Source organism: Habropoda laboriosa, unplaced genomic scaffold, assembly GCF_001263275.1.
Source record: "Habropoda laboriosa isolate 0110345459 unplaced genomic scaffold, ASM126327v1 scaffold33, whole genome shotgun sequence".
Classification (NCBI taxonomy): domain Eukaryota; kingdom Metazoa; phylum Arthropoda; class Insecta; order Hymenoptera; family Apidae; genus Habropoda; species Habropoda laboriosa.
Window position 1 is genome coordinate 3,001,656 of NW_017100187.1, and position 18,326 is coordinate 3,019,981.

Here is an 18,326-nt window from a genome sequence, read left to right on the forward strand (position 1 = left end):
CCCCCCCCCCCCCCATGCGTCCCTCTTCAAATGCCCTTCTCGATACATGGCCGCGCTTTAATTCGAGGGAGAGAGAGAGTTTTCTCTAAGCTTTGGTCGGTATACAGCCACGAGAAAGCAGCGACAGCACGATTTTCATGAATAATAAAAAGGACCAAGTGCTCGAGAGCTGGCTCTCTGTCCCTGTCCGCGTCCCACCCCCGCGATCTATCTGTCGTTTCCCTGAGAGGGAACAATGTTTTTTCATTCTCCTGAAAATATGCTAGCCTCGGGCTCTCGACGTTGCTCCATCCCTGCAGCATTCCTTCTTTACCCCGGTTAATTTCCCTAACATTTAAACATTTCAACATTTTTTGATTTTCAGATTTTCAGATTTTCAGATTTTAAGATAGAGCCGCTAACCTCCATCTCTGTCTAATCGATTCTTCCGATAGGAAATTAGGGGGTCTCTGTGTTTTCCGAGACTGGAATCCCACGGACGTTACCGCACGGTCCACCAACTATTGCTTCATAACCTCCGAACCATCGAGCTTATTACGCCTCGAGCTTAACGAGCTCTGATTGACCACAACGCAGAAAGCGTCTCCTTCTTTCCCCGCCTTTTCCCTCGCAATTCTCCAGACTCTCTCTCTGGCCGAGAAGCAAGCAGGAAGCCAGGGAGATCAGGAAGATTCGATCGAGTTTCAAGCTTAACGAAACCCTGTTAACTCGGACCCAAGCCCCGTTCTATACGTACTATAGCAGTGTTGTTTGCCCCTTACCGCAATAAACCTTGTTCGCGAATGCTTTAAGATATTCCATTTTATCCGCATTTTCTCCAGCTACCTTTTTCCACGCCACTCCCATCGCCTCCCGTTCGCTGACGCGTCTCAGCAGACATTAGCTGGCATTCTCTGATCCCCCTTTCCTTCGTACCGGCAAGCCGAAGCCCTGAGCAAGCTTTTGTTGAGCTTTTGATGGAGAGATTCCGCGCTTTGCCGCGCTTCTCTGGAGCTACCTTCTTCCTCTACTTTTTTCCCCCCGTCGGTGTTGGCGGCGACGTTCTGGCCCCAATTTCTCACGATCGAAAGCCTCGCTGCAGGCTATTCGGCAACTTTTCCACATTAAAAGGGAAGAAATACGTTTGCCAAGAGCTGTTAACGAAACGCGAGTGTGCGAAGGTCGACGCGAAAGGATCGATCGAGAAAGGAAGCGAGATGTTTCTTTCCGCTAAATGAAACGCTAAAACGGGTCGTCCGCGAGAAGAAGGGAGGGGAGAATAAAAGCATTTCTGGGAGGTAGCTGGCCTCTTATGAATTACTTAAGAATATGAGCGCGCCGCTGAATCGACGTATTTACGGCCGGCCTGCGGAGGGAGTTCCGGCAATTTTTTTCTGAAAGCCCCCAAGGAAAATGCTTTCGCCTGGCTTTCCCAAAGTGGCTACGTTCTTTCCTTCGACGCGCCACGCGAAAACTCTCGAATCGATTGAATCGCGCGCGATGCCTAGGATTAAAGGTCGCGAACAATGCCGTGGGAGATTGAAGACCCACTCTCACCAGCGGAAGGACGACTGGTCCATTTTCCGATGCCTCGACCAGTTTCCCTCCCCGCGGCTGCAAATTTCATTAACATCCAGTATCCGCGATAGCACGTGTCGCTGTTCATAAGCCAGCGGTGAAAACGTTTCGCCCCAAAGGTCTCAGTATTCCTCGCTTCTCTCAATACTCGACTTACCGATTCCATTCGCGCGATGGAACGAAGGAAGGAAGGAAGGAAGGAAGGAAGGAAGGAAGGAAGGAAGGAAGGAAGGAAGGAAGGAAGCGAGCGAACGAACGAACGAACGATGGAGCGTTGGTAATCGATGTCGTGGCAATTTCCCTCTGAGCATGGATCGTGAAAGAAGGGGTGGACGGGGTGGAGTATTTTTGGAAAGGGAGAGTACGCGAAAGAGAGGAGATGGAAATACGCGCGCGAATACTGTTTCCCTTTCTCTCTCTGTGCTCCTCCATTCCGAGGTTAATTCAGCGGGAAATACAGGATGTCCATTAGCTGGCGAGTCGGTTTCAGCCACGATCGCCGAAACTGTACTCTGCCGGTTGTCTACGCTGGAGCACACACCACCACTATTCCAACGACCCACAATTTTGCCTGCCGGTAAACCTCGATGCGACTAACCCGTTTGGCATTTTCTCTAATGCACCGGATTAATTAGCTAATGGACCAACGAATATTTGATATCGAGCTCCCGATATTTACATTTATTTCCCAAACATTTCGTATTTGCACACGAATTTAATACCCGTTACCCTTTTCTCTCTAATTCCAATCGAATTTTGTGGTGTAAGTCAAATTTACCTGACACATCGTTCGTTTGATATAGTAAATTCCCTCTGATGGCATATAGCATCCTGCACAAAAGCCCGAGGACAATATTGATTCGACAAATTAGCACGATTTCGCGATGAAGCCACGCCGATCGATACGCCACCCCTCCCTCGATCGCGTGCAATCTAACTTGCGAATTTCCTCTTCGTCGCTCCAACCAAAAATTCCAAGATATACCGGTTATCTCCGCTACTCCACCAGGCCGGTGGTGTTCTCCCGGTGCAAACAAAACGGGGACCGATCCAGAATTCGCCTAATTGCCAACCCCCGTCGTAGACAGAGGCAGAGAGAGAGGGGTTTTTCAAGCGTGCGCAAACGCAAGCACGTAATGAAACTTTTTTATTCCTCTCTTCCATTAAATTATCGAATATCGACGTACGAGGTTTTGCACTTTAATCACCGATGTTCTCTGCTCTGCCCCTCCATTTACCTTGCCATCGATAACGCGGATTCGCCGTCACTTTCCCTTTTCGCCGGGAAAATGTATATCCGAAATCCTGCCTGCCTGCCTGCCCGCCTGCCCGCCTGCGAGCCTCCCTCCCTCCGGCTCTGGCAGACGCATTTGTAAATGGCCAGGGCCGTGTATCCGTCCGACGAAATGTTTGACGAGTCGGTACGTCGATCCACCGGCTGGTTCCTGGCTCCCTTTGACAAAATCCTCGAAATTTCATCGCGGCCGGTTGGCGGCCCGTATGTTTTCCTCCTGCACGGTGAAAGACACGTAAGCCCTGTACATCCGCGCGTCCGCAGAGGAAGAAAGCAAACACCGGCATTACCAACTCCTAGTTTGTTTGCAAATAGTTAGACTGCCTGCCCACCTTTCGCGGCATCTCCGTGGTCCTGGGAAATTTCAGAGCAGCCTGGAAGAAGGTTTCCTCCTCGGGGAACGAAAAGGGAAACTTGCGCCGCGTTTGCTCGCGAGAAATGGAAAAGTTTGCGGCATTGTATTTTTCTGGATTGAAAGTATGCCGATCGGAATGCAGCGTGACGCAAGCAACGGCCGTTTCGTTTAAACGGATTGCTCTCCGGCATAATACGCCGCGCCGTTCTACTCTCCAGCTGTGTGTGCAACTCTGACGGCGCAGCGGAGTGGTGTGGCGTGTGGCGTGTAGCGACCTCCTCGAAGCCTCGGCGAAATAATTGATTGATGGAAATGCTCGGTACGGGAATACCGCGCGCGCGTCCCTGAAAAGCGAGCGCGATTGAAATGGAAAAACATTGGTAAAGTTTGAGTTTCCGATCAGTCAGCCTCCGTTCTCTTTCATCCCACCCTCCGGCTGCCCCGATATCAATTCTCTGCCGATAAATTTCCGCGCGCACTTTATATTCACGATATTGTAATCGGCTGAATAAATTCAACCTCTGCCATAAATCGTTCCATCAAACGTGCATAAAGGTACGGCTTCGATTAATTGATAAGAACGAGGTAAGAGTGCTATCGACGCTGTCGACGCTCGGTTCCAATGAAAAACTTCAACAGGCTCCGTGCTCTTTCTTTTCTCGTTGTTACTTCTTCTCCCTAGAATGGCCGGTCCGCGAATAAGAGACCCGGTTTCTTCCGGACCAGCGTAATACGCGCAGAATTAATTACAAGATCAAAAGACGATTTTGGGTGGCTCTCTCCCGACCCCCTCCCCTCCCCACCCCTCTCTGTAGGTAGAGAGCCGTCGTCTCTCGTTCGAGACGAGTTTGGTCTTTAGAGCCTAATCCCCTAGAGCCGGTACTCGAAACCGAGCCACTTGATGCAAGACCTCGTTAACATGAGGTGCCTCGACTCGAATCGTTCTTGAGGGGGTAGCTTGAATATTATGAGAGACCCTCTCCATACGGTATTACACCACCTGCTGCTGGCATCGCGGCGTTATTCGAACTCGGCGATTCCCTCTCTCTCCCTCGTTGGCCAAAGAGCCGGGGAAAAAGATGCACGTTAATTAAAACTCGGATAGAGTTAAAACATTTCAGAAGACTTTAACAAGGGATCGAAGTCGCGAGTTTAATCATTTTCCACGGCTGCAACAAAAATTGGACTGACACAGCTTCGCGTAGGTTCCCGTAGGTTCCCGTAGGTTCCCGTAGGTTCCCGTAAACTTGGAAAGAAGAAGGAAGGAAAAGAAAGCGTAGAAGCAGAAATTCCAGCGCCGTGCGAAACGAAGCAATTTTTCTTTCGGTCTTCTGCGATATAACTTTAATTTCACCATTTCCCGATTCCGTTTCTCCCTTTTTCCACCTTTGAACCGTGCGCAACTTAAGAAAAACTCGTTCCGCGGAGTTCCTCGGCCAAGTTCACACAGATCCTGCCAAAGGAAAACAGCGTTTACGCGCAGGCGATCGTAGTCCTCCATCCTCACGGCCTCCACTCGAATTTCATTTTCCGATTTCACCGACGTATTCTCGTCCGCTTCCCTTTTCCACCGATTTACGCTTCTACCCTCCCTTTTTCCGCAAACCCAGCCAATTTCTCCTAGATCGATTTCTCTCTCTTCAAATGACGAGCGTACGCGCATTTACACGTAGGTATGTATGTATATCGAAGGCCGCCGGCCGCATGCGCTTGAATTATGAAAGCGCGTTTGCAAGGGACTTTTACGAGGAATTTTAACCAGTGTGGTTTATTGGCTCGTTCCTTATCGAGGTCCCTAGGTTTCGCGCCGGCCCGACAGCAACGAATTAATTCCTGTTTCCGCGTCGTCAGCCGGTCACAAATTTCCCGGCGACACCGATCACGGGATCGTCGCCCGCGAAAGCTTTTAAAACCTGTCTGGCCGGAACACGCCGGAAGTCTCGCGGACGTTCCCTTGAAAAATGCGAGTTTAATTCCTTGCCGCTGGTAAGGGGGGGAGAATCGATGGATGAAAAAAAGCGTTCGCTCCAGCGTAATTACCCTGCCATTCTCCGTGCGAGCAACCATCCCTATGTACATATATCTCGGTAAATTCATCTCCTGCGATTTCTCGAGACGCCTCCGCCAATATAGAATGCCGTCGTTTCGTCCTCAGCCTCGGCGTACCCGAATGAAAGTTTTCAAGTGGTCCGGGTCGGCTATTCGCGTTTCCATAGGGATTGAAAGTTGAAATCCGGTCGCGTTGGTCGGGAAGGGGAGGAGCTCGGTTAAGACGAACAAAGTCCGAGAGAAGGAAATTGGCAGAATGACCGGAGCCCCGAACCTTTCGGACCTCCCTCTCTCCTCTCTTCTCTTTACCGTCGATAGCAAACGGCTTTGTTCCTCCCTCTCTGCTTCTCTTTCTCCGTCACCGTGGCTGGCGTGTTTCCCGAGAAGCTCCCCGAGAGGTTCCCGGGAAACACCTTGGAGCGTGTCGCGAAGCCAACGGACACACCAGGCAATAAGTTCCTTAAGGATAAGCTCCCGAGGCACCGCATAAACCTTCCTCGTTTCCCGGCAAAAGTTATCCGTGAAATATCTCCGCTTCGAACCGTCCCACTTTCCCTCGATTTCCTAATCGGTACCAGACTTCTCCTCCTCGATATTTCCTCTCGGTTCTGCCAGTCACGTTCCCCCATCAAAATGTAGATGCACGAAGAAACCGGCCGGAGGAGAGGTATTATTTTTTCCCTCGATCCTAAGCGTTATTTATGCCCGTTCGCTCGGCTGCTGCTCGCACAGCCGGTCGATTTATAAATTCCCAGGAGCCTCGACCACGTTCGTCCGCTCGTTATTATTTCCGTATCACGTCGGAAGGTTCGCGCTCGCCCGCCTGTCCCCGATTCCTCCCCGATATTTCAAAGACTTTCCTCGAATCCACGCTACTACGATTTCGGAAATCGAGGATTCGGAAGATCGACGACCTTAAGTCGTTTTGCATTCGACTCAGTCGCGACGTAAAGTAGGTTTTCCCGGGCTAAAAGCAACGATCACCTGTTGCTTAATAACGTTTCGGCTAGGGTTACGATTTATTCGCGTTAGTCGCCGGGGAAACTTATTCCTTCTTTCTCTCGCGCAATTTTAAACGATGGAAACTGCAAGTTTTCCCCGTGGAGTTTCTATCGGAAACTCGGTAGACCCGGTTCGCAGTGTATTCTTCCTGCCGTGAAATCCGAAGGTGCTCGTCCGAGGGCGAAGCAAAAAGTGGCAATTCACGAATCGACAGGGACAATAGCGTCAGGGACGAGAAGGTTCTCGTGGACGCGCGCTTCACGTTTGCCTTGTATTGTCGGTAGGGTAGGGTAGGGTAGGGTAGACGGCGTACGGATGATTCGAGGGGCGGGAAAGTCTGTGGGCGATTTCTATTGTCGACCGTGAACGCTCACGGTCGCCGATATAATTGGCGCCGCCCTGCCGGATAACTCGAAGGATAACGAGGACAAAAGAAGCCACGCCAGAGGAGAAAACAATGGAAGAACCCAAGTACCGCTGAAGTACCGAAGAACGAGGAGCGACAGCCGACTGAATCTGACATCCACCGGTGGGTGCGTCGAGCAGCCGCACCGAAATGCCAACGATTCTCGGCCGCGCCTTTTAATTGTGCTCGTTAACGGCACCGAGTCCGAGGAAAAATCCTTTCTCCGCCACTTGTGCCCGTTCTGACAACGCTCGGGGTGAGAAGTTGCCGGATGTAAGTCGTAAGCCGTAAGTACCGGATGAAAAGGTCGCGAGAAGGTGCGTACCAGTTTAGGAAAAAGTTTGACCGACACGCGAGGTATCCAACAGGTTCCCTCCTTCCTCGCGGCGTTTCACGTATTTACGAGTACAAGTAGAAGAGTCTAGATGAAAGTTGGCCAAAGTACCGGCTCGGGGCTCGATTGCTCCTTTAATTGACGAGATTATAAAAGGGTCTTTCCTAACTTTCACCCGGTGTGTCGTCGTAACAACGACCAATTGTCCGACTTAACGACGACGTTAAGCTCTGCCCGAAAGTGGAACGGATTTTTAATGAATCCCACGCGACGCAATTATCGGTGGACTTTTAATTAAAACAAAAAAGGGCGGAAGAAAAAATTGTCGAGGACTTGGCTGGAGTCGCGTAAGCCCCGTTGAAACGGAACCAGGACTCCGCGGAGAAGTTGTTCGAAACTTGGAGTGCAACATCCTCCAACTTAAATTTAACTACGAGTTCACCCTAAGGATTAACGCAGTATCGTTGTAAGTACGTGAAGAAGGAGGGCAATGTGGCCTATCTGTTGTATCGCGTGCGCCGCAAAACAAGTGAAATTAATCTCGTGTTCTCGGTGTAACGACACGACATCCCGTTATTCGCGATTTCGGGCAGAGCGGGGAGGAAAAATCTCCGACAAATACAAACTTTCCATAATTTCCATTATCCCGATCACCTCCTCGTTTCCCCGATCGTTCTACACTTTTTAACGTCCAGAGGAACAAACGCGAATAAATCGATCGACCTCTTGCGCCCCGTCCAAGAATAGAAATTTCGACGTATCGACCGAGTTGCCTTTCCCCGCTCCATAAACTGTTTTACGAACTTTTTTCCGGTATATTGAATTCTGATTCCGTTCCTCGAACACTCGGACGCCGGTATATCGGTGAACCGTCTTCTCCAAGACGAAGCCTCTGTTTCCCTCTGTTCTGCCAGATGGAAATGGGAATGGGATATCCCCGCAGTTCCAATGGCTTTTCCCAACTTTCGATCCCGCGGGACTGACCAGTCCTCGATTCCACGGGCTACTTTTAGACCGTTGCACGTTCCACGCGTCTCGTCCGTAATCGCCGCGCATTCAGTTTCCATGTCATCCTCGTACATTCATAGAGTATGCTTGTTTGACTGTTGCAGCGGAGAAATTGCCCAGCGGTTTCCCGTTAATATCTCAAGCGCCGCAGACCAAGGTGGTCGAAATGGGTCATAACGCGGTGCTGCCCTGCACCGCCGTCGGTTCACCGGCCCCGATCGTATCCTGGGTACGAGACATGCTGCCCATCGACACCACCAATCCACGCTACAAGGTTTTGGAGAGCGGTAAGTGTATCTCCTCCTCTTTCCAATTATTCCACGGACGAAGGGGGAAGGCAACTGTTCACCCTATGGCGAAGCTCGGTGGCGCGTGTCATATCTCGTCGAGTGCCAGAGTGCGTAAGTCACTGTCAACTCGCGGCAGCGTTGATCGAGTGGTCACGCGATATGGGAACATCCATCTCGTTTGCCGAGACCGTGCACCTGCTCTGCTCTGCTCTGCTCTGCTCTGCTCTGCTCTGCTCTGCTCTGCTCTGAGAGCATATATATGCATATGTATATGTATATCGTCCCTGACCGAGAACCGGTCCAACCAACAGCCACCTTCTTTCCGAGATGCCGTTGCAATAAAACCACCACCTCGTTATTCTCCCGTGGCGCCTGCACTCGTTCCCGGACAAGTCGACAACTAATGCCGGTGCATAAACCGAGTCATTCCTCTGCAACGACTGTCCTAAAAACGGAAAAAGTGAAATGTTGCCGATACGGAAAGAGGGAGATAGAGGAGCCGCGAATATAATTCGCGATAACGGCGAAAACGAACGAGCGGACGAGTGGACGAGCCGGGTCAACGGGCAATATCTATATAGCAAGGTTGTTTCGCTAACGCACGACGTAACCTATTATCATTATTTTTCCGTAGCGAGTTGCCGCGCGAACCTACATATAACGTTCACTTTGTTTTTATCGCAATGGCGGTATCATTATCGAGCGGCACGTCACGTAATACCGGCGTGCACTTGCCCGACTATCTTTACGGCGGCCGGCGCAGTTTGCCACGACGTGAAAAGTATACATTAGATGCAGGAAAGCCGGCTGCATATCGTTCGCCTGTATCGTGCACCCGGATGTATACGTACGTGTACACACGCGTTATGCATATATATCTGGCCTGGCTGGCTGGCTGGCTGGCTGCGTTCCCAGTACACGGGCGCCGCGCCGCTATAAAATTCCTTACGACCCCACTCCACCATTTTCGACCTTCCCACCTACCTGTCTCACCGCGATTAGTGCCCAATTTATTCGTCTTCGATGCCTCGAATTTCCTCCAAATTCCACGATATTTCGGCAGTGCCGCGGCGCGGCAGCGTAGCGTCGCACGTGTGTCGATGTTAGCCGATTCTGCCAACTCGTATGCGTCGCACGTATAAACGGGGTTATCGCGTGCGTGCTCCTACCATCCGTCTGCACCTACGCGGAAACACGCGCGATCGCCTGCACGCGGACATCTTATTCTCCTCCTTCTCGAGGAAACGTCGCCAGAGGGAGAAACCCCCCGCGACATGCCACCGGAGGATTTCTTCGAGCGGAAATTTCATCGGATACGACTGCCGGGCTTCCTCCTTTGACCGGCGCCGATAGCATCTGACCTCTCGATAGCTCGAAAGTTCGAGTGCGTCTTTTCGATCGCTGTAGCGCGCTTCCTTTCCTACCTCCTCTTCCGAGAGCATAAGAGAATGGAATAGGATAAGGAAGGGCAGAACGACAGCTCCACCTCCGTCAATGCCGTTAGAAGCTGCCGCCATGCGGCGCCGTCGCTACGTACATCCCATAAAATATACGGCTTAATGTATTGCAAAAAGTACACGACGAGGGCAATGTATTCGCGTTCCGCGAGAAGAAAATGGACGAAGGAGGAAAGAGCTGCGAGAGGAAAACAACGGCGACGTCAGGGACGAGAAGAGAAAGACATATACCGAAGAAAGGCGTAGAATAGTAACGCGCTTAACGGTCACACGTTATACCAGCCAAGTCGCTTCGTCCAAGGTTTTTTCAAGATTCAACGAGGCGCCGCCACACGCGTTATTCAAATTCTTTAGAAATTAAATTCGTCGGCTGCTTCGGCCGTGTATTAGGTTAACGTTCAAATTTTCACGGAACGTTTCTAACGTCCGACCATTGTTTGCATTCCTTTACCAGAGTAGCTACATCCGGCATTTGCGCGAATAACGTCAAACCATCCTTGGTTACTGTCCAAGGTGTTTTGCGCAATTACCAGGCCCTTCGAATTCCTGTGGAAAATCCGCGACGAGAGCGGCACGAGGCGTAGTAAGGGAACTAGCTTAACAAGGAGAGAGGAACAACAGGCGTGGGCAGAATGTAATTCCGAAATTCTTGGCGGCAAAGCAAACAAAAGACGAAGAGCGAAAGGGTTGGGACAGGACGCGTTACACTCGGACAATGCGGTCGCGAATCTCCATTTCCGTTTATCGCGCAAACCAGACAAATTAATTAAAGTTAGACACGGCAGGTAGCAACGCGACGCCGCCGTATTAAAATAACGGCCGCTTTGCCGAATGGCGAACACTTTACGATAATTGGAGAGAATTAAACCGACGCAGATTGTGTACGGTACGCGAGATAAACTAATTTAACGTTTCATTTAAGCTTTGTCGAACGAACCCCTGGCATCGAGCATCGAGCATCGAGCATCGAGCATCGAGTTCGCAGGTCGCGTTCGGGAACGCCGAAAGCTAGCCGGTTGCCGCTCGCTGAAAGCTAGGCAAAGCTGAACGCGTCGAGAATCGTTAAATTATATTTTGCAGTCCGTGGCCGTAAAAGCCGTAAGAGAGCGGCAGGGCAAAGTAAAAGCGCGGAGAGAGGGCAGTTAACGCTTCGTCAACACTCGTAAAATTTCCTGCATTAAAGCTGCGAGGCTTGATGAGCAGGGTCTGAACTTGGAAACAAGCCGTGGCATGCCGCTTCTTAACACCTGCCCTGGGATTCTGTCTCTTCTTTCCTTGCCTCTCCCTTTCTCCCCTCTTAATTCCGGCATTTATATCCCGATCGTTTCGAAACTTCTCTAATTGCCCGTAACGATAATGTAGAAATGCGTTGGAGGAACCGAGCGGAACGCGAAACGAACCGCGTCATTTATGCGGATCGTTCGCGAAACGGAACTCTGCCGAAAGACGCGATAGTTTTTAAGTAGGAGCAACGGGCAAAGAGGCAGGTTGCGTAAAATATTCTCGGGGAAAGTTGGACTGGCCGAGGTGCGGCGTCGGAGGGGTTGGAAAAAGTTGGAAACGAGCTGCTCGTCTCAACACCTGCGCTCGAATTCCAAGCGTTTGTTCACTCGCTGCCAATCAACCCTATTCTACTCCTTGGCCTTAAACGCTCGTATGGGTTCGAGATCCGTCCTCGTCCAGATCTGCTGGACTCTCCGCCTCCTCCTCACGCAACAAACAACGTGCCGGAGCAGAGCGTCGCTGCATTTGCACGCGATTAAAGGCTCGTTCTAGGACGCACAAATAGAGGAGGCGGAAACGTCAACGGGTAATTCGATTTCCTTTCCGGCACAACGCATTCGCGAGTCGAGGCGGCTCCCTCGCGAAAGACGTCGCATGCCCGCATAATCTTCTCGTCTGCCGTCGTTCTCTCTCTTATATTTGCCAAGCGGGATTCTGACGTTAATGCGCCGCACCGAGCCGAAATAGAGAAACGTTTACAGAGGAGGAGGTGGAAGCACCCCGTTTCCGCCCACCCTCTGTGCGCGCTGCTAGTCGCTGGAGAAAAGAGAACAAGGATCGAGCGTCGCTGTCGACGGGACGGAGATTGAACATTAATAAAACCGATGGTACTTGCCGATTCGCGAACTCGACAACGTGTATTTCTATCGCGAAGAACATTCGAAGGCGCGCGCGGTTCGACCATCGAGAACCCAATCTAAACATATTTTCTGTTTGTACTTTCACCGTTGAAAAAGCATGGCCCACGAGCCATTACCTCGCTTTTCCACTTGAACCGACCCTCTCTCGCCTGAATATTTTCCGATAATTATAATTGACTTTTTTCCACGGTCGATACGCTACCGCGACCAAGCGTAATTATGAAAGCAATTAAAACGTTGGCGAATTACGCGACCCTTCCTCCTACCTTCTTGGCTCCGCCGCCTTCGTCGCCCGAGTGAACATCCGAGAGAAAAGAGCACCAGCTGTAGCCTCCGAGTAAACGTATTTCCCGTTTGCATTCTGTCTCGATCGACGCGCTCGCTCGTCGATCTGTATTCCAGCCAGGGGAAATAGGCGATAGCGAATATAAATAGCGAGTACAAGTCACTGCTGCGCGTGTATTTTGCGTTTGCCATGCCGATATTAAATATAACCAAAGATATTTCAATATTGCTGGGTAAACGCGAATCCATCCCCCCCCTTGGTAAAAGCTTTCGACGAACAAGAGGAATCTGTTCCGTCCGACCGTCGACCGTCTCCCGGAAAACTTTCCGACTCCCTCCTCGAGATCGATCGTTCCCTAATCGCTTCGCCGAGACGGCGTCGCTTTTAAACGCACTAGCAGAAGCAGGTGGAGCGGCTCAAAAGGACAAATCTCGTAGAGAGACGCGGGGGCGCTTACGTATTCGCGAGGAGACGACGAGTGTATAGATGGATTTTCATCTTTATTCAATTTCACCTTCTTTACACGGTGAAAGCACCTTCGTGCGCGTCGACGTTATCGCGACGCAAACCTAGATAGATCGTGTACACTGCTCGAACGTCGTCGAGTTTTATCACGAGCCGAGAGGAAACGACAATATTCCATTGTGTTTGCATCGATACAACACCCTACTCTACCTACAAGCGTACGACGATTCGTCAAAATTCATACCTAATTGTTCAGTCCGTCCGCGTTCTTACCAAACAAACACACGTCCAATCCTCCTCCTTTTCTACTCGGATCGCCCTGTTTCGCGAGTTGCTCGATCGTAAAATCCCGAATTTTCGAGCGCGCTTCGGCAGGAAGAGAAGAAGCAGCGACGCTGAATTATCGAAGAAATTGGCGCAGGGAGAGAAGAGGTCTGTAGCGTGTAGGAAGGGGCCAGCAGCATGTGCAGGGAAAAGAAGCAAAGGATGAGCAACGGTTTCCGGCGTTGGGCTGTTCACGGCAATCTAAGTTTTTCACAGCTGTACTAACAACGTGCACGTGACTAGATGGGATAACAATATGACCACGCGTTCCTTCCTGGTCAGCTTACTGGAAATTGTAGATGAGGCTCGATTATGTATTCCGATCGTACGCGATATCAAGCTGCCTGGCCTGGCCTGGCCTGGCCTGGCTTGGCTTCTCGCTCGTGATGGAGTGTTTTCTGCCCTCGACCCACCCGTCTCTCTTTCTTGCTACCCGCTCGCTCGTTTACCCTCTTTCTCTCTGGTCGCCCAAGTCACGTTTGCAACGAAACCCTATAAATCCATACGGCTGGTGTCGACTCGTGGGGAAATGTTTAACCGACTGTCCCGCTCTCGAACATTAGTTACCCCTACCACCGTTAATTATCGCGGAACCGATGAAAAACAAGCAAGATATTCGTGTGACGAAAACGAGTCGAGAGACAGAGGAGGAGGAGGAGAAGGGGCGAAGAGATCTAAGTGGGCTGAATTATACCGAAGGAGTGACGTCTACGGAGATAATCACACGCCTCGTAACAGCCAGTTCATCATCGTGGTATCGTGCTAAGGGGCTTGATGCATCATGGAAATCGCGCACGAACCGGCCAGGCCAGGCCAAACAGAAAGTGGAATAGACGCGGCCTTTGAAACGGATTCCCCCCCGCGCCCCCCTCCCTTCCACCCTGCTGCGCCACTTCCTTCTTCTCCACCCCCGCGTTACATGGGAGCTTCCACGCTCGGCGCGCAGCCCGACGCGTTCCTCGACCCGCTACCGACTCAATTAGCGCTGGAAAAACGAAACGAAAGAGCCATCTTGCACGCTCCTTTCAACTCCCTCTCCTAATCGCGGGGAGGAAAGCGTATCGAAAGTTTGGAGAACGGATAAGCGGATTAAAATCGATAAGAATGGACGCGATCGTTAACGAACAGAGTTGGCCAACTTGGAAGGTAACCGTTGCTTCCGTCTGTTTCGCAGGAGCTCTGCAAATCACCGCGTCCGACGTGAACGATCAAGGAAAGTACGAGTGCGTGGCAAGTAATTCCGTCGGCACCGAGTACTCCAAGTCGGCCATGTTCTACGTAAAAGGTAGGTATCCGTAGGCTAGAGTTTACGGTTCTTGACGTCACCGCTCTGCCCCTTTAACGCGATTTCATTACAAAAACGTGGCGCGCGAGCCTCTGTTTGTAATTAAAATAAATGCTACGTAATTAAACTAAGCTGACGGCACAAAGGATTCGCGCGCGCGCCTGGAATCGCGCGTTGCAAATATTGCAGACACTTCTTGCGATGATACGCGCTCTCCTCCTCTAATTCTTCTTTGATTTTTTCCACGCAGTTCGCCGCGTCGCGCCGACCTTCTCCATTCCTCCGCCCGCGGTCAGCGAAGTGATGCTGGGCGCATCTCTGAGCTTGAACTGCGTGGCGGTTGGCGCCCCGATGCCGTTCGTCAAATGGAGAAAGGAGCCAGCCACCGATCTCACGCCTGAAATCGACATTCCAATTGGTAAAAACGTGCTGATGCTGACCGATGTCCAGGAGTCGGCCAACTACACTTGTACCGCCGCCAGCGACCTCGGAATCATACAGGCCACGTCGACGGTGAAAGTTCAATGTTCGTATCGCGTAACGCATTCTATCCTATCGTATCCTATCGTGTCGTATCGTGTCGTATCGTGTCGTATCGTGTCGCACCGTATCGAGATGGATCGAAATCACGCGTAAATCCTCGGAGATCGCATTAGCGGGCTATCTGGCTACGTAACGTGAAACGATCAATCACGGTCGCTGTGTTCCGCAGCGAGCCGTGGCGGTGGTACAGTTTCCATGACTAATCAATCGGCTTATGCGCGCCGCATTAAAAGACCGTCGCGTCGGGGACAGCGTACTTTGCTTGTCGCGCGGAACAAGCGGAACGAAGGAAGGAAAGAGGGAAGAAACACGCTGAGAAAACTTTTCGAAATTTCAACCAGTCTGTCTATCGTCTCGTCCAATCCTTTTCAGCTCTGCCCAGTGCTCCCGAAAACGTCCAAGTATCGGACATCACCGCGACTTCCGTGAAGCTCACCTGGTCTTACAAAGGCTCCGACCTCCTCCAATACTACGTGATTCAGCACAAGCCGAAGCACGCGAACCAGGCGTTCGCCGAAATATCCGGCATCACGACCATGTACTATCACGTTCGGAGCCTCAGCCCTTACACCGACTACGAGTTTTACGTGATTGCCGTGAACGGCATTGGGCGTGGTCCCCCAAGTACCCCGGTGACAGTCACCACTGGCGAGACGAGTCAGTATATACTTTTTACTACGCTGCCGCTTCCGTCTCTCTCTCTCTCTCTCTCTCTCTCTCTCGCTCTCTCTCTCGCTCTCTCTCTCTCTCTCTCTCTCATTAGCATCAACGTTTGTGCCTCGCTAAATCAACGCGGATCTCGTCGACGCGACAACAAATCTCTCTCTCTCTCTCTCTCTCTCTTTTTGTCTCTCCGAGAGTAAGCTCGCGTCCTCGAGATACGCGACGAAAGCATCGCCACACGATCATTGTTGTTTCACACGCGATTCGTCCGATAACCGATGCTGCTGCTATCTCGCCGTTGCTGTCGCCGACTTCCGATCCGCGACGAGCCAGAGGATCACCGAGGGAAGCCGATTCGCGTTTCTGCCACGTTTTTGCCAGGTTTTTGCGGCGTCGCGCGTTTCGGACGAATCTCCATCCCCGCGGAACAAGAAGAACGGGAAACTTTGCTCAACTCGCGGATTACTCGCGTTTCGATCGTGCAGCTTGCAAAAACGCCAGGGCTGTTGGCCGGCGAAGCGTGCACACTTGGTCGATGAAAAGATGAGAAAGAGATCCGGCAGCTTTTTTCGCGTGCCAAGCGGGAAAAGATAGCTTATTAGTCCAGCGAGCGCGTACGAATTTTTGCACGTAGATAATGTTTTTTGCACCACGAAGAAGGAACAACTTTTGACACGGTTTTTGAGGGAAATTATACTTTTTTTACATGCTGTCCGCCGTGGACGCACGATTTGATTCATGTAAGTGACAAGACATTTTTTTCACCTATCACCAAGTCCCCCTTTATCTGTGTCTATCGCACCATGTGTTAGTGTTTTTGTCGGACCGTGTTCACCGCGTCGCGCTTCGACGTGTCTCGTTTCGCTCTGCATTTCTCCCGTCTTTGTCCGTTCACCTCCTCCTTCCCTTAGCTTCCCACGCTCTCTGTGTACCAGCCACTCCCCCAACCCACCCCCACGTCTCTCCGTCTCTTTTCCGGAAAAGAGAAAAACCAATACGCGGAGAGACAGCACGCGAAATTGCACCTTTCCTCGATAAAGTAGCGCACTCTTCGCACCTCGTGAAAATACGAACGCAGTCGCGATACCTTTTTCGCGTCCTTTCGTATCGCGTCCATTCGTATTTTCACCGTGCATTACATACCATTTAATCGATGATCATTGAGAATAATCGTTCGTCCTTTTTTTCAATAGCGGAATCGACAAATGGAGGTGCCAGTAAGTTCAATCATATACTAAGAGTGCTGTAGCAAACACGTACATACTCGTCTCTCGCACTTTCTATTCGTTTTGCATTTTCTTTCTTTTGTCCTCTCTCTCTCTCTCTCTCTCTCTCTGTTTTTTAACACGGTTCACGTTTGTTGTTTATGTCGCGTTCAATGCTCTCTCATTTTCTTCTGCGTTGGTTTCCGGGGGTTTTTTTTTTTCTCTCTTCTCCTCTCTGTTGTGAAAAGAAAACACGCATTTCGTGGAAAATACCAAGTATCCTTTCCATTCTAGAGCCTGGTACTGCACCAAGGAAGGTTCAAGCTCGACCGTTGAGCTCCACCACGATGGTGATACAATGGGACGAGCCAGAAACGCCGAATGGACAAGTGACGGTCAGTTTTTCAGCGGAAGGAAGGTTCGCGGGGAGAAATGGAATTGACGAATCGTTCTAAACTAACGTTCGCAGGGCTACAAGGTGTATTACACAACGGACCCGAATCGACAAATGGCTTCTTGGGAGTACCAGATGGTGGACAATAACCAGCTAACCACCATCTCGGATTTAACGCAGCACATGATCTACACAATTCGCGTGCAAGCGCTAACAAGCGTTGGTCCTGGTCCGTTGAGCCTTCCCCTTCAGGTAAAGACGCAACAGGGGGTACCGAGCCAACCGGAAATGTTGACTGCGGTAGATATCGGGGAGACCAAAGTAACACTCCAATGGAGTAAGCCTGCTCATAGCGCGGAAAATATTGTCAGCTATGAGCTGTATTGGAACGATACGTACGCACAGGTGGGTATATCAGTTTCGTCTGTTAACGGTCCGTCTAATTTGCGTTGTTGTCCGTTTCAGGAGAGGCATCATAAAAAGATACCGGTGACGGAGAACTACACTCTGACAGGTCTATATCCCAACACCCTCTACTACGTCTGGCTGGCTGCGAAGAGTCAAAGGGGCGAAGGAGCCACGACCATTCCGTATCCGGTTCGCACGAAACAGTACGGTAAGCAAAGAACCAGCGGAAAAGTGAAAAGAAAGGAGTGAGTTCACGCAGCGAGGAGTGCCGAACAATGGGCGATTCGCGATTCCTCGCTGGTAGTTTCGACCGTTGTCTTTCTCGCCAGGTCGGAGAAACACCTGTCGATCGAATCGCGTCTCGTCCGGGGGCACAGCAGGTAGGAAGTGCTGTAGCGCTAGACGCTCCCGCAAGTAGCGTAAGCTAATTTACCTCGCGACACACCTTCTTCAAAGTATCGCGGAAAAAAAGAATTCTTGTTGAAAAAGAATCCCGGGACGGGTGAGTTGGGCGGGGGGGGGGTTCGAAGAACAAAAAAAATACAGAAGAGAAAGACGGAAAATAGAGAGTATCGTTGAACCGTGAAGTGTGGGAGAGTGAGAATGATTGCATGCGTTGCAAATAAAACAGCCGTTTTTGGATGCCACTTTATATATATCTATCTATATATATATATATACGTACATATAATACATATAAATTGCACTAAGCACTGCATTGATATATGTGTGCATTTTGGGCACCTCTTTTCATTCTCAATAACGTATGGTTTACGTTCGTTCTTCAGTTTTTCATTGTCTCTCGTTTCCTTGTGAATTACTTGAAAAAAAAAAAAAAAAAAAAAAAAAAAAAAACA

The 18,326-nt window shown here is 50.6% G+C and overlaps 1 protein-coding gene across 1 annotated transcript in view; it reads left to right on the forward strand.

Annotated features, from left to right (window-relative positions):
* Positions 1 to 18,326, forward strand: part of LOC108579503 (tyrosine-protein phosphatase Lar-like) — a 110,556-nt gene that overhangs the window by 87,930 nt on the left and 4,300 nt on the right. The window contains 8 exon segments of the mRNA XM_017943047.1: positions 8,110 to 8,292; positions 14,146 to 14,256; positions 14,507 to 14,782; positions 15,172 to 15,456; positions 16,656 to 16,679; positions 16,962 to 17,062; positions 17,137 to 17,466; positions 17,527 to 17,677. Coding sequence (XP_017798536.1) covers positions 8,110 to 8,292; positions 14,146 to 14,256; positions 14,507 to 14,782; positions 15,172 to 15,456; positions 16,656 to 16,679; positions 16,962 to 17,062; positions 17,137 to 17,466; positions 17,527 to 17,677 — 1,461 coding nt within the window.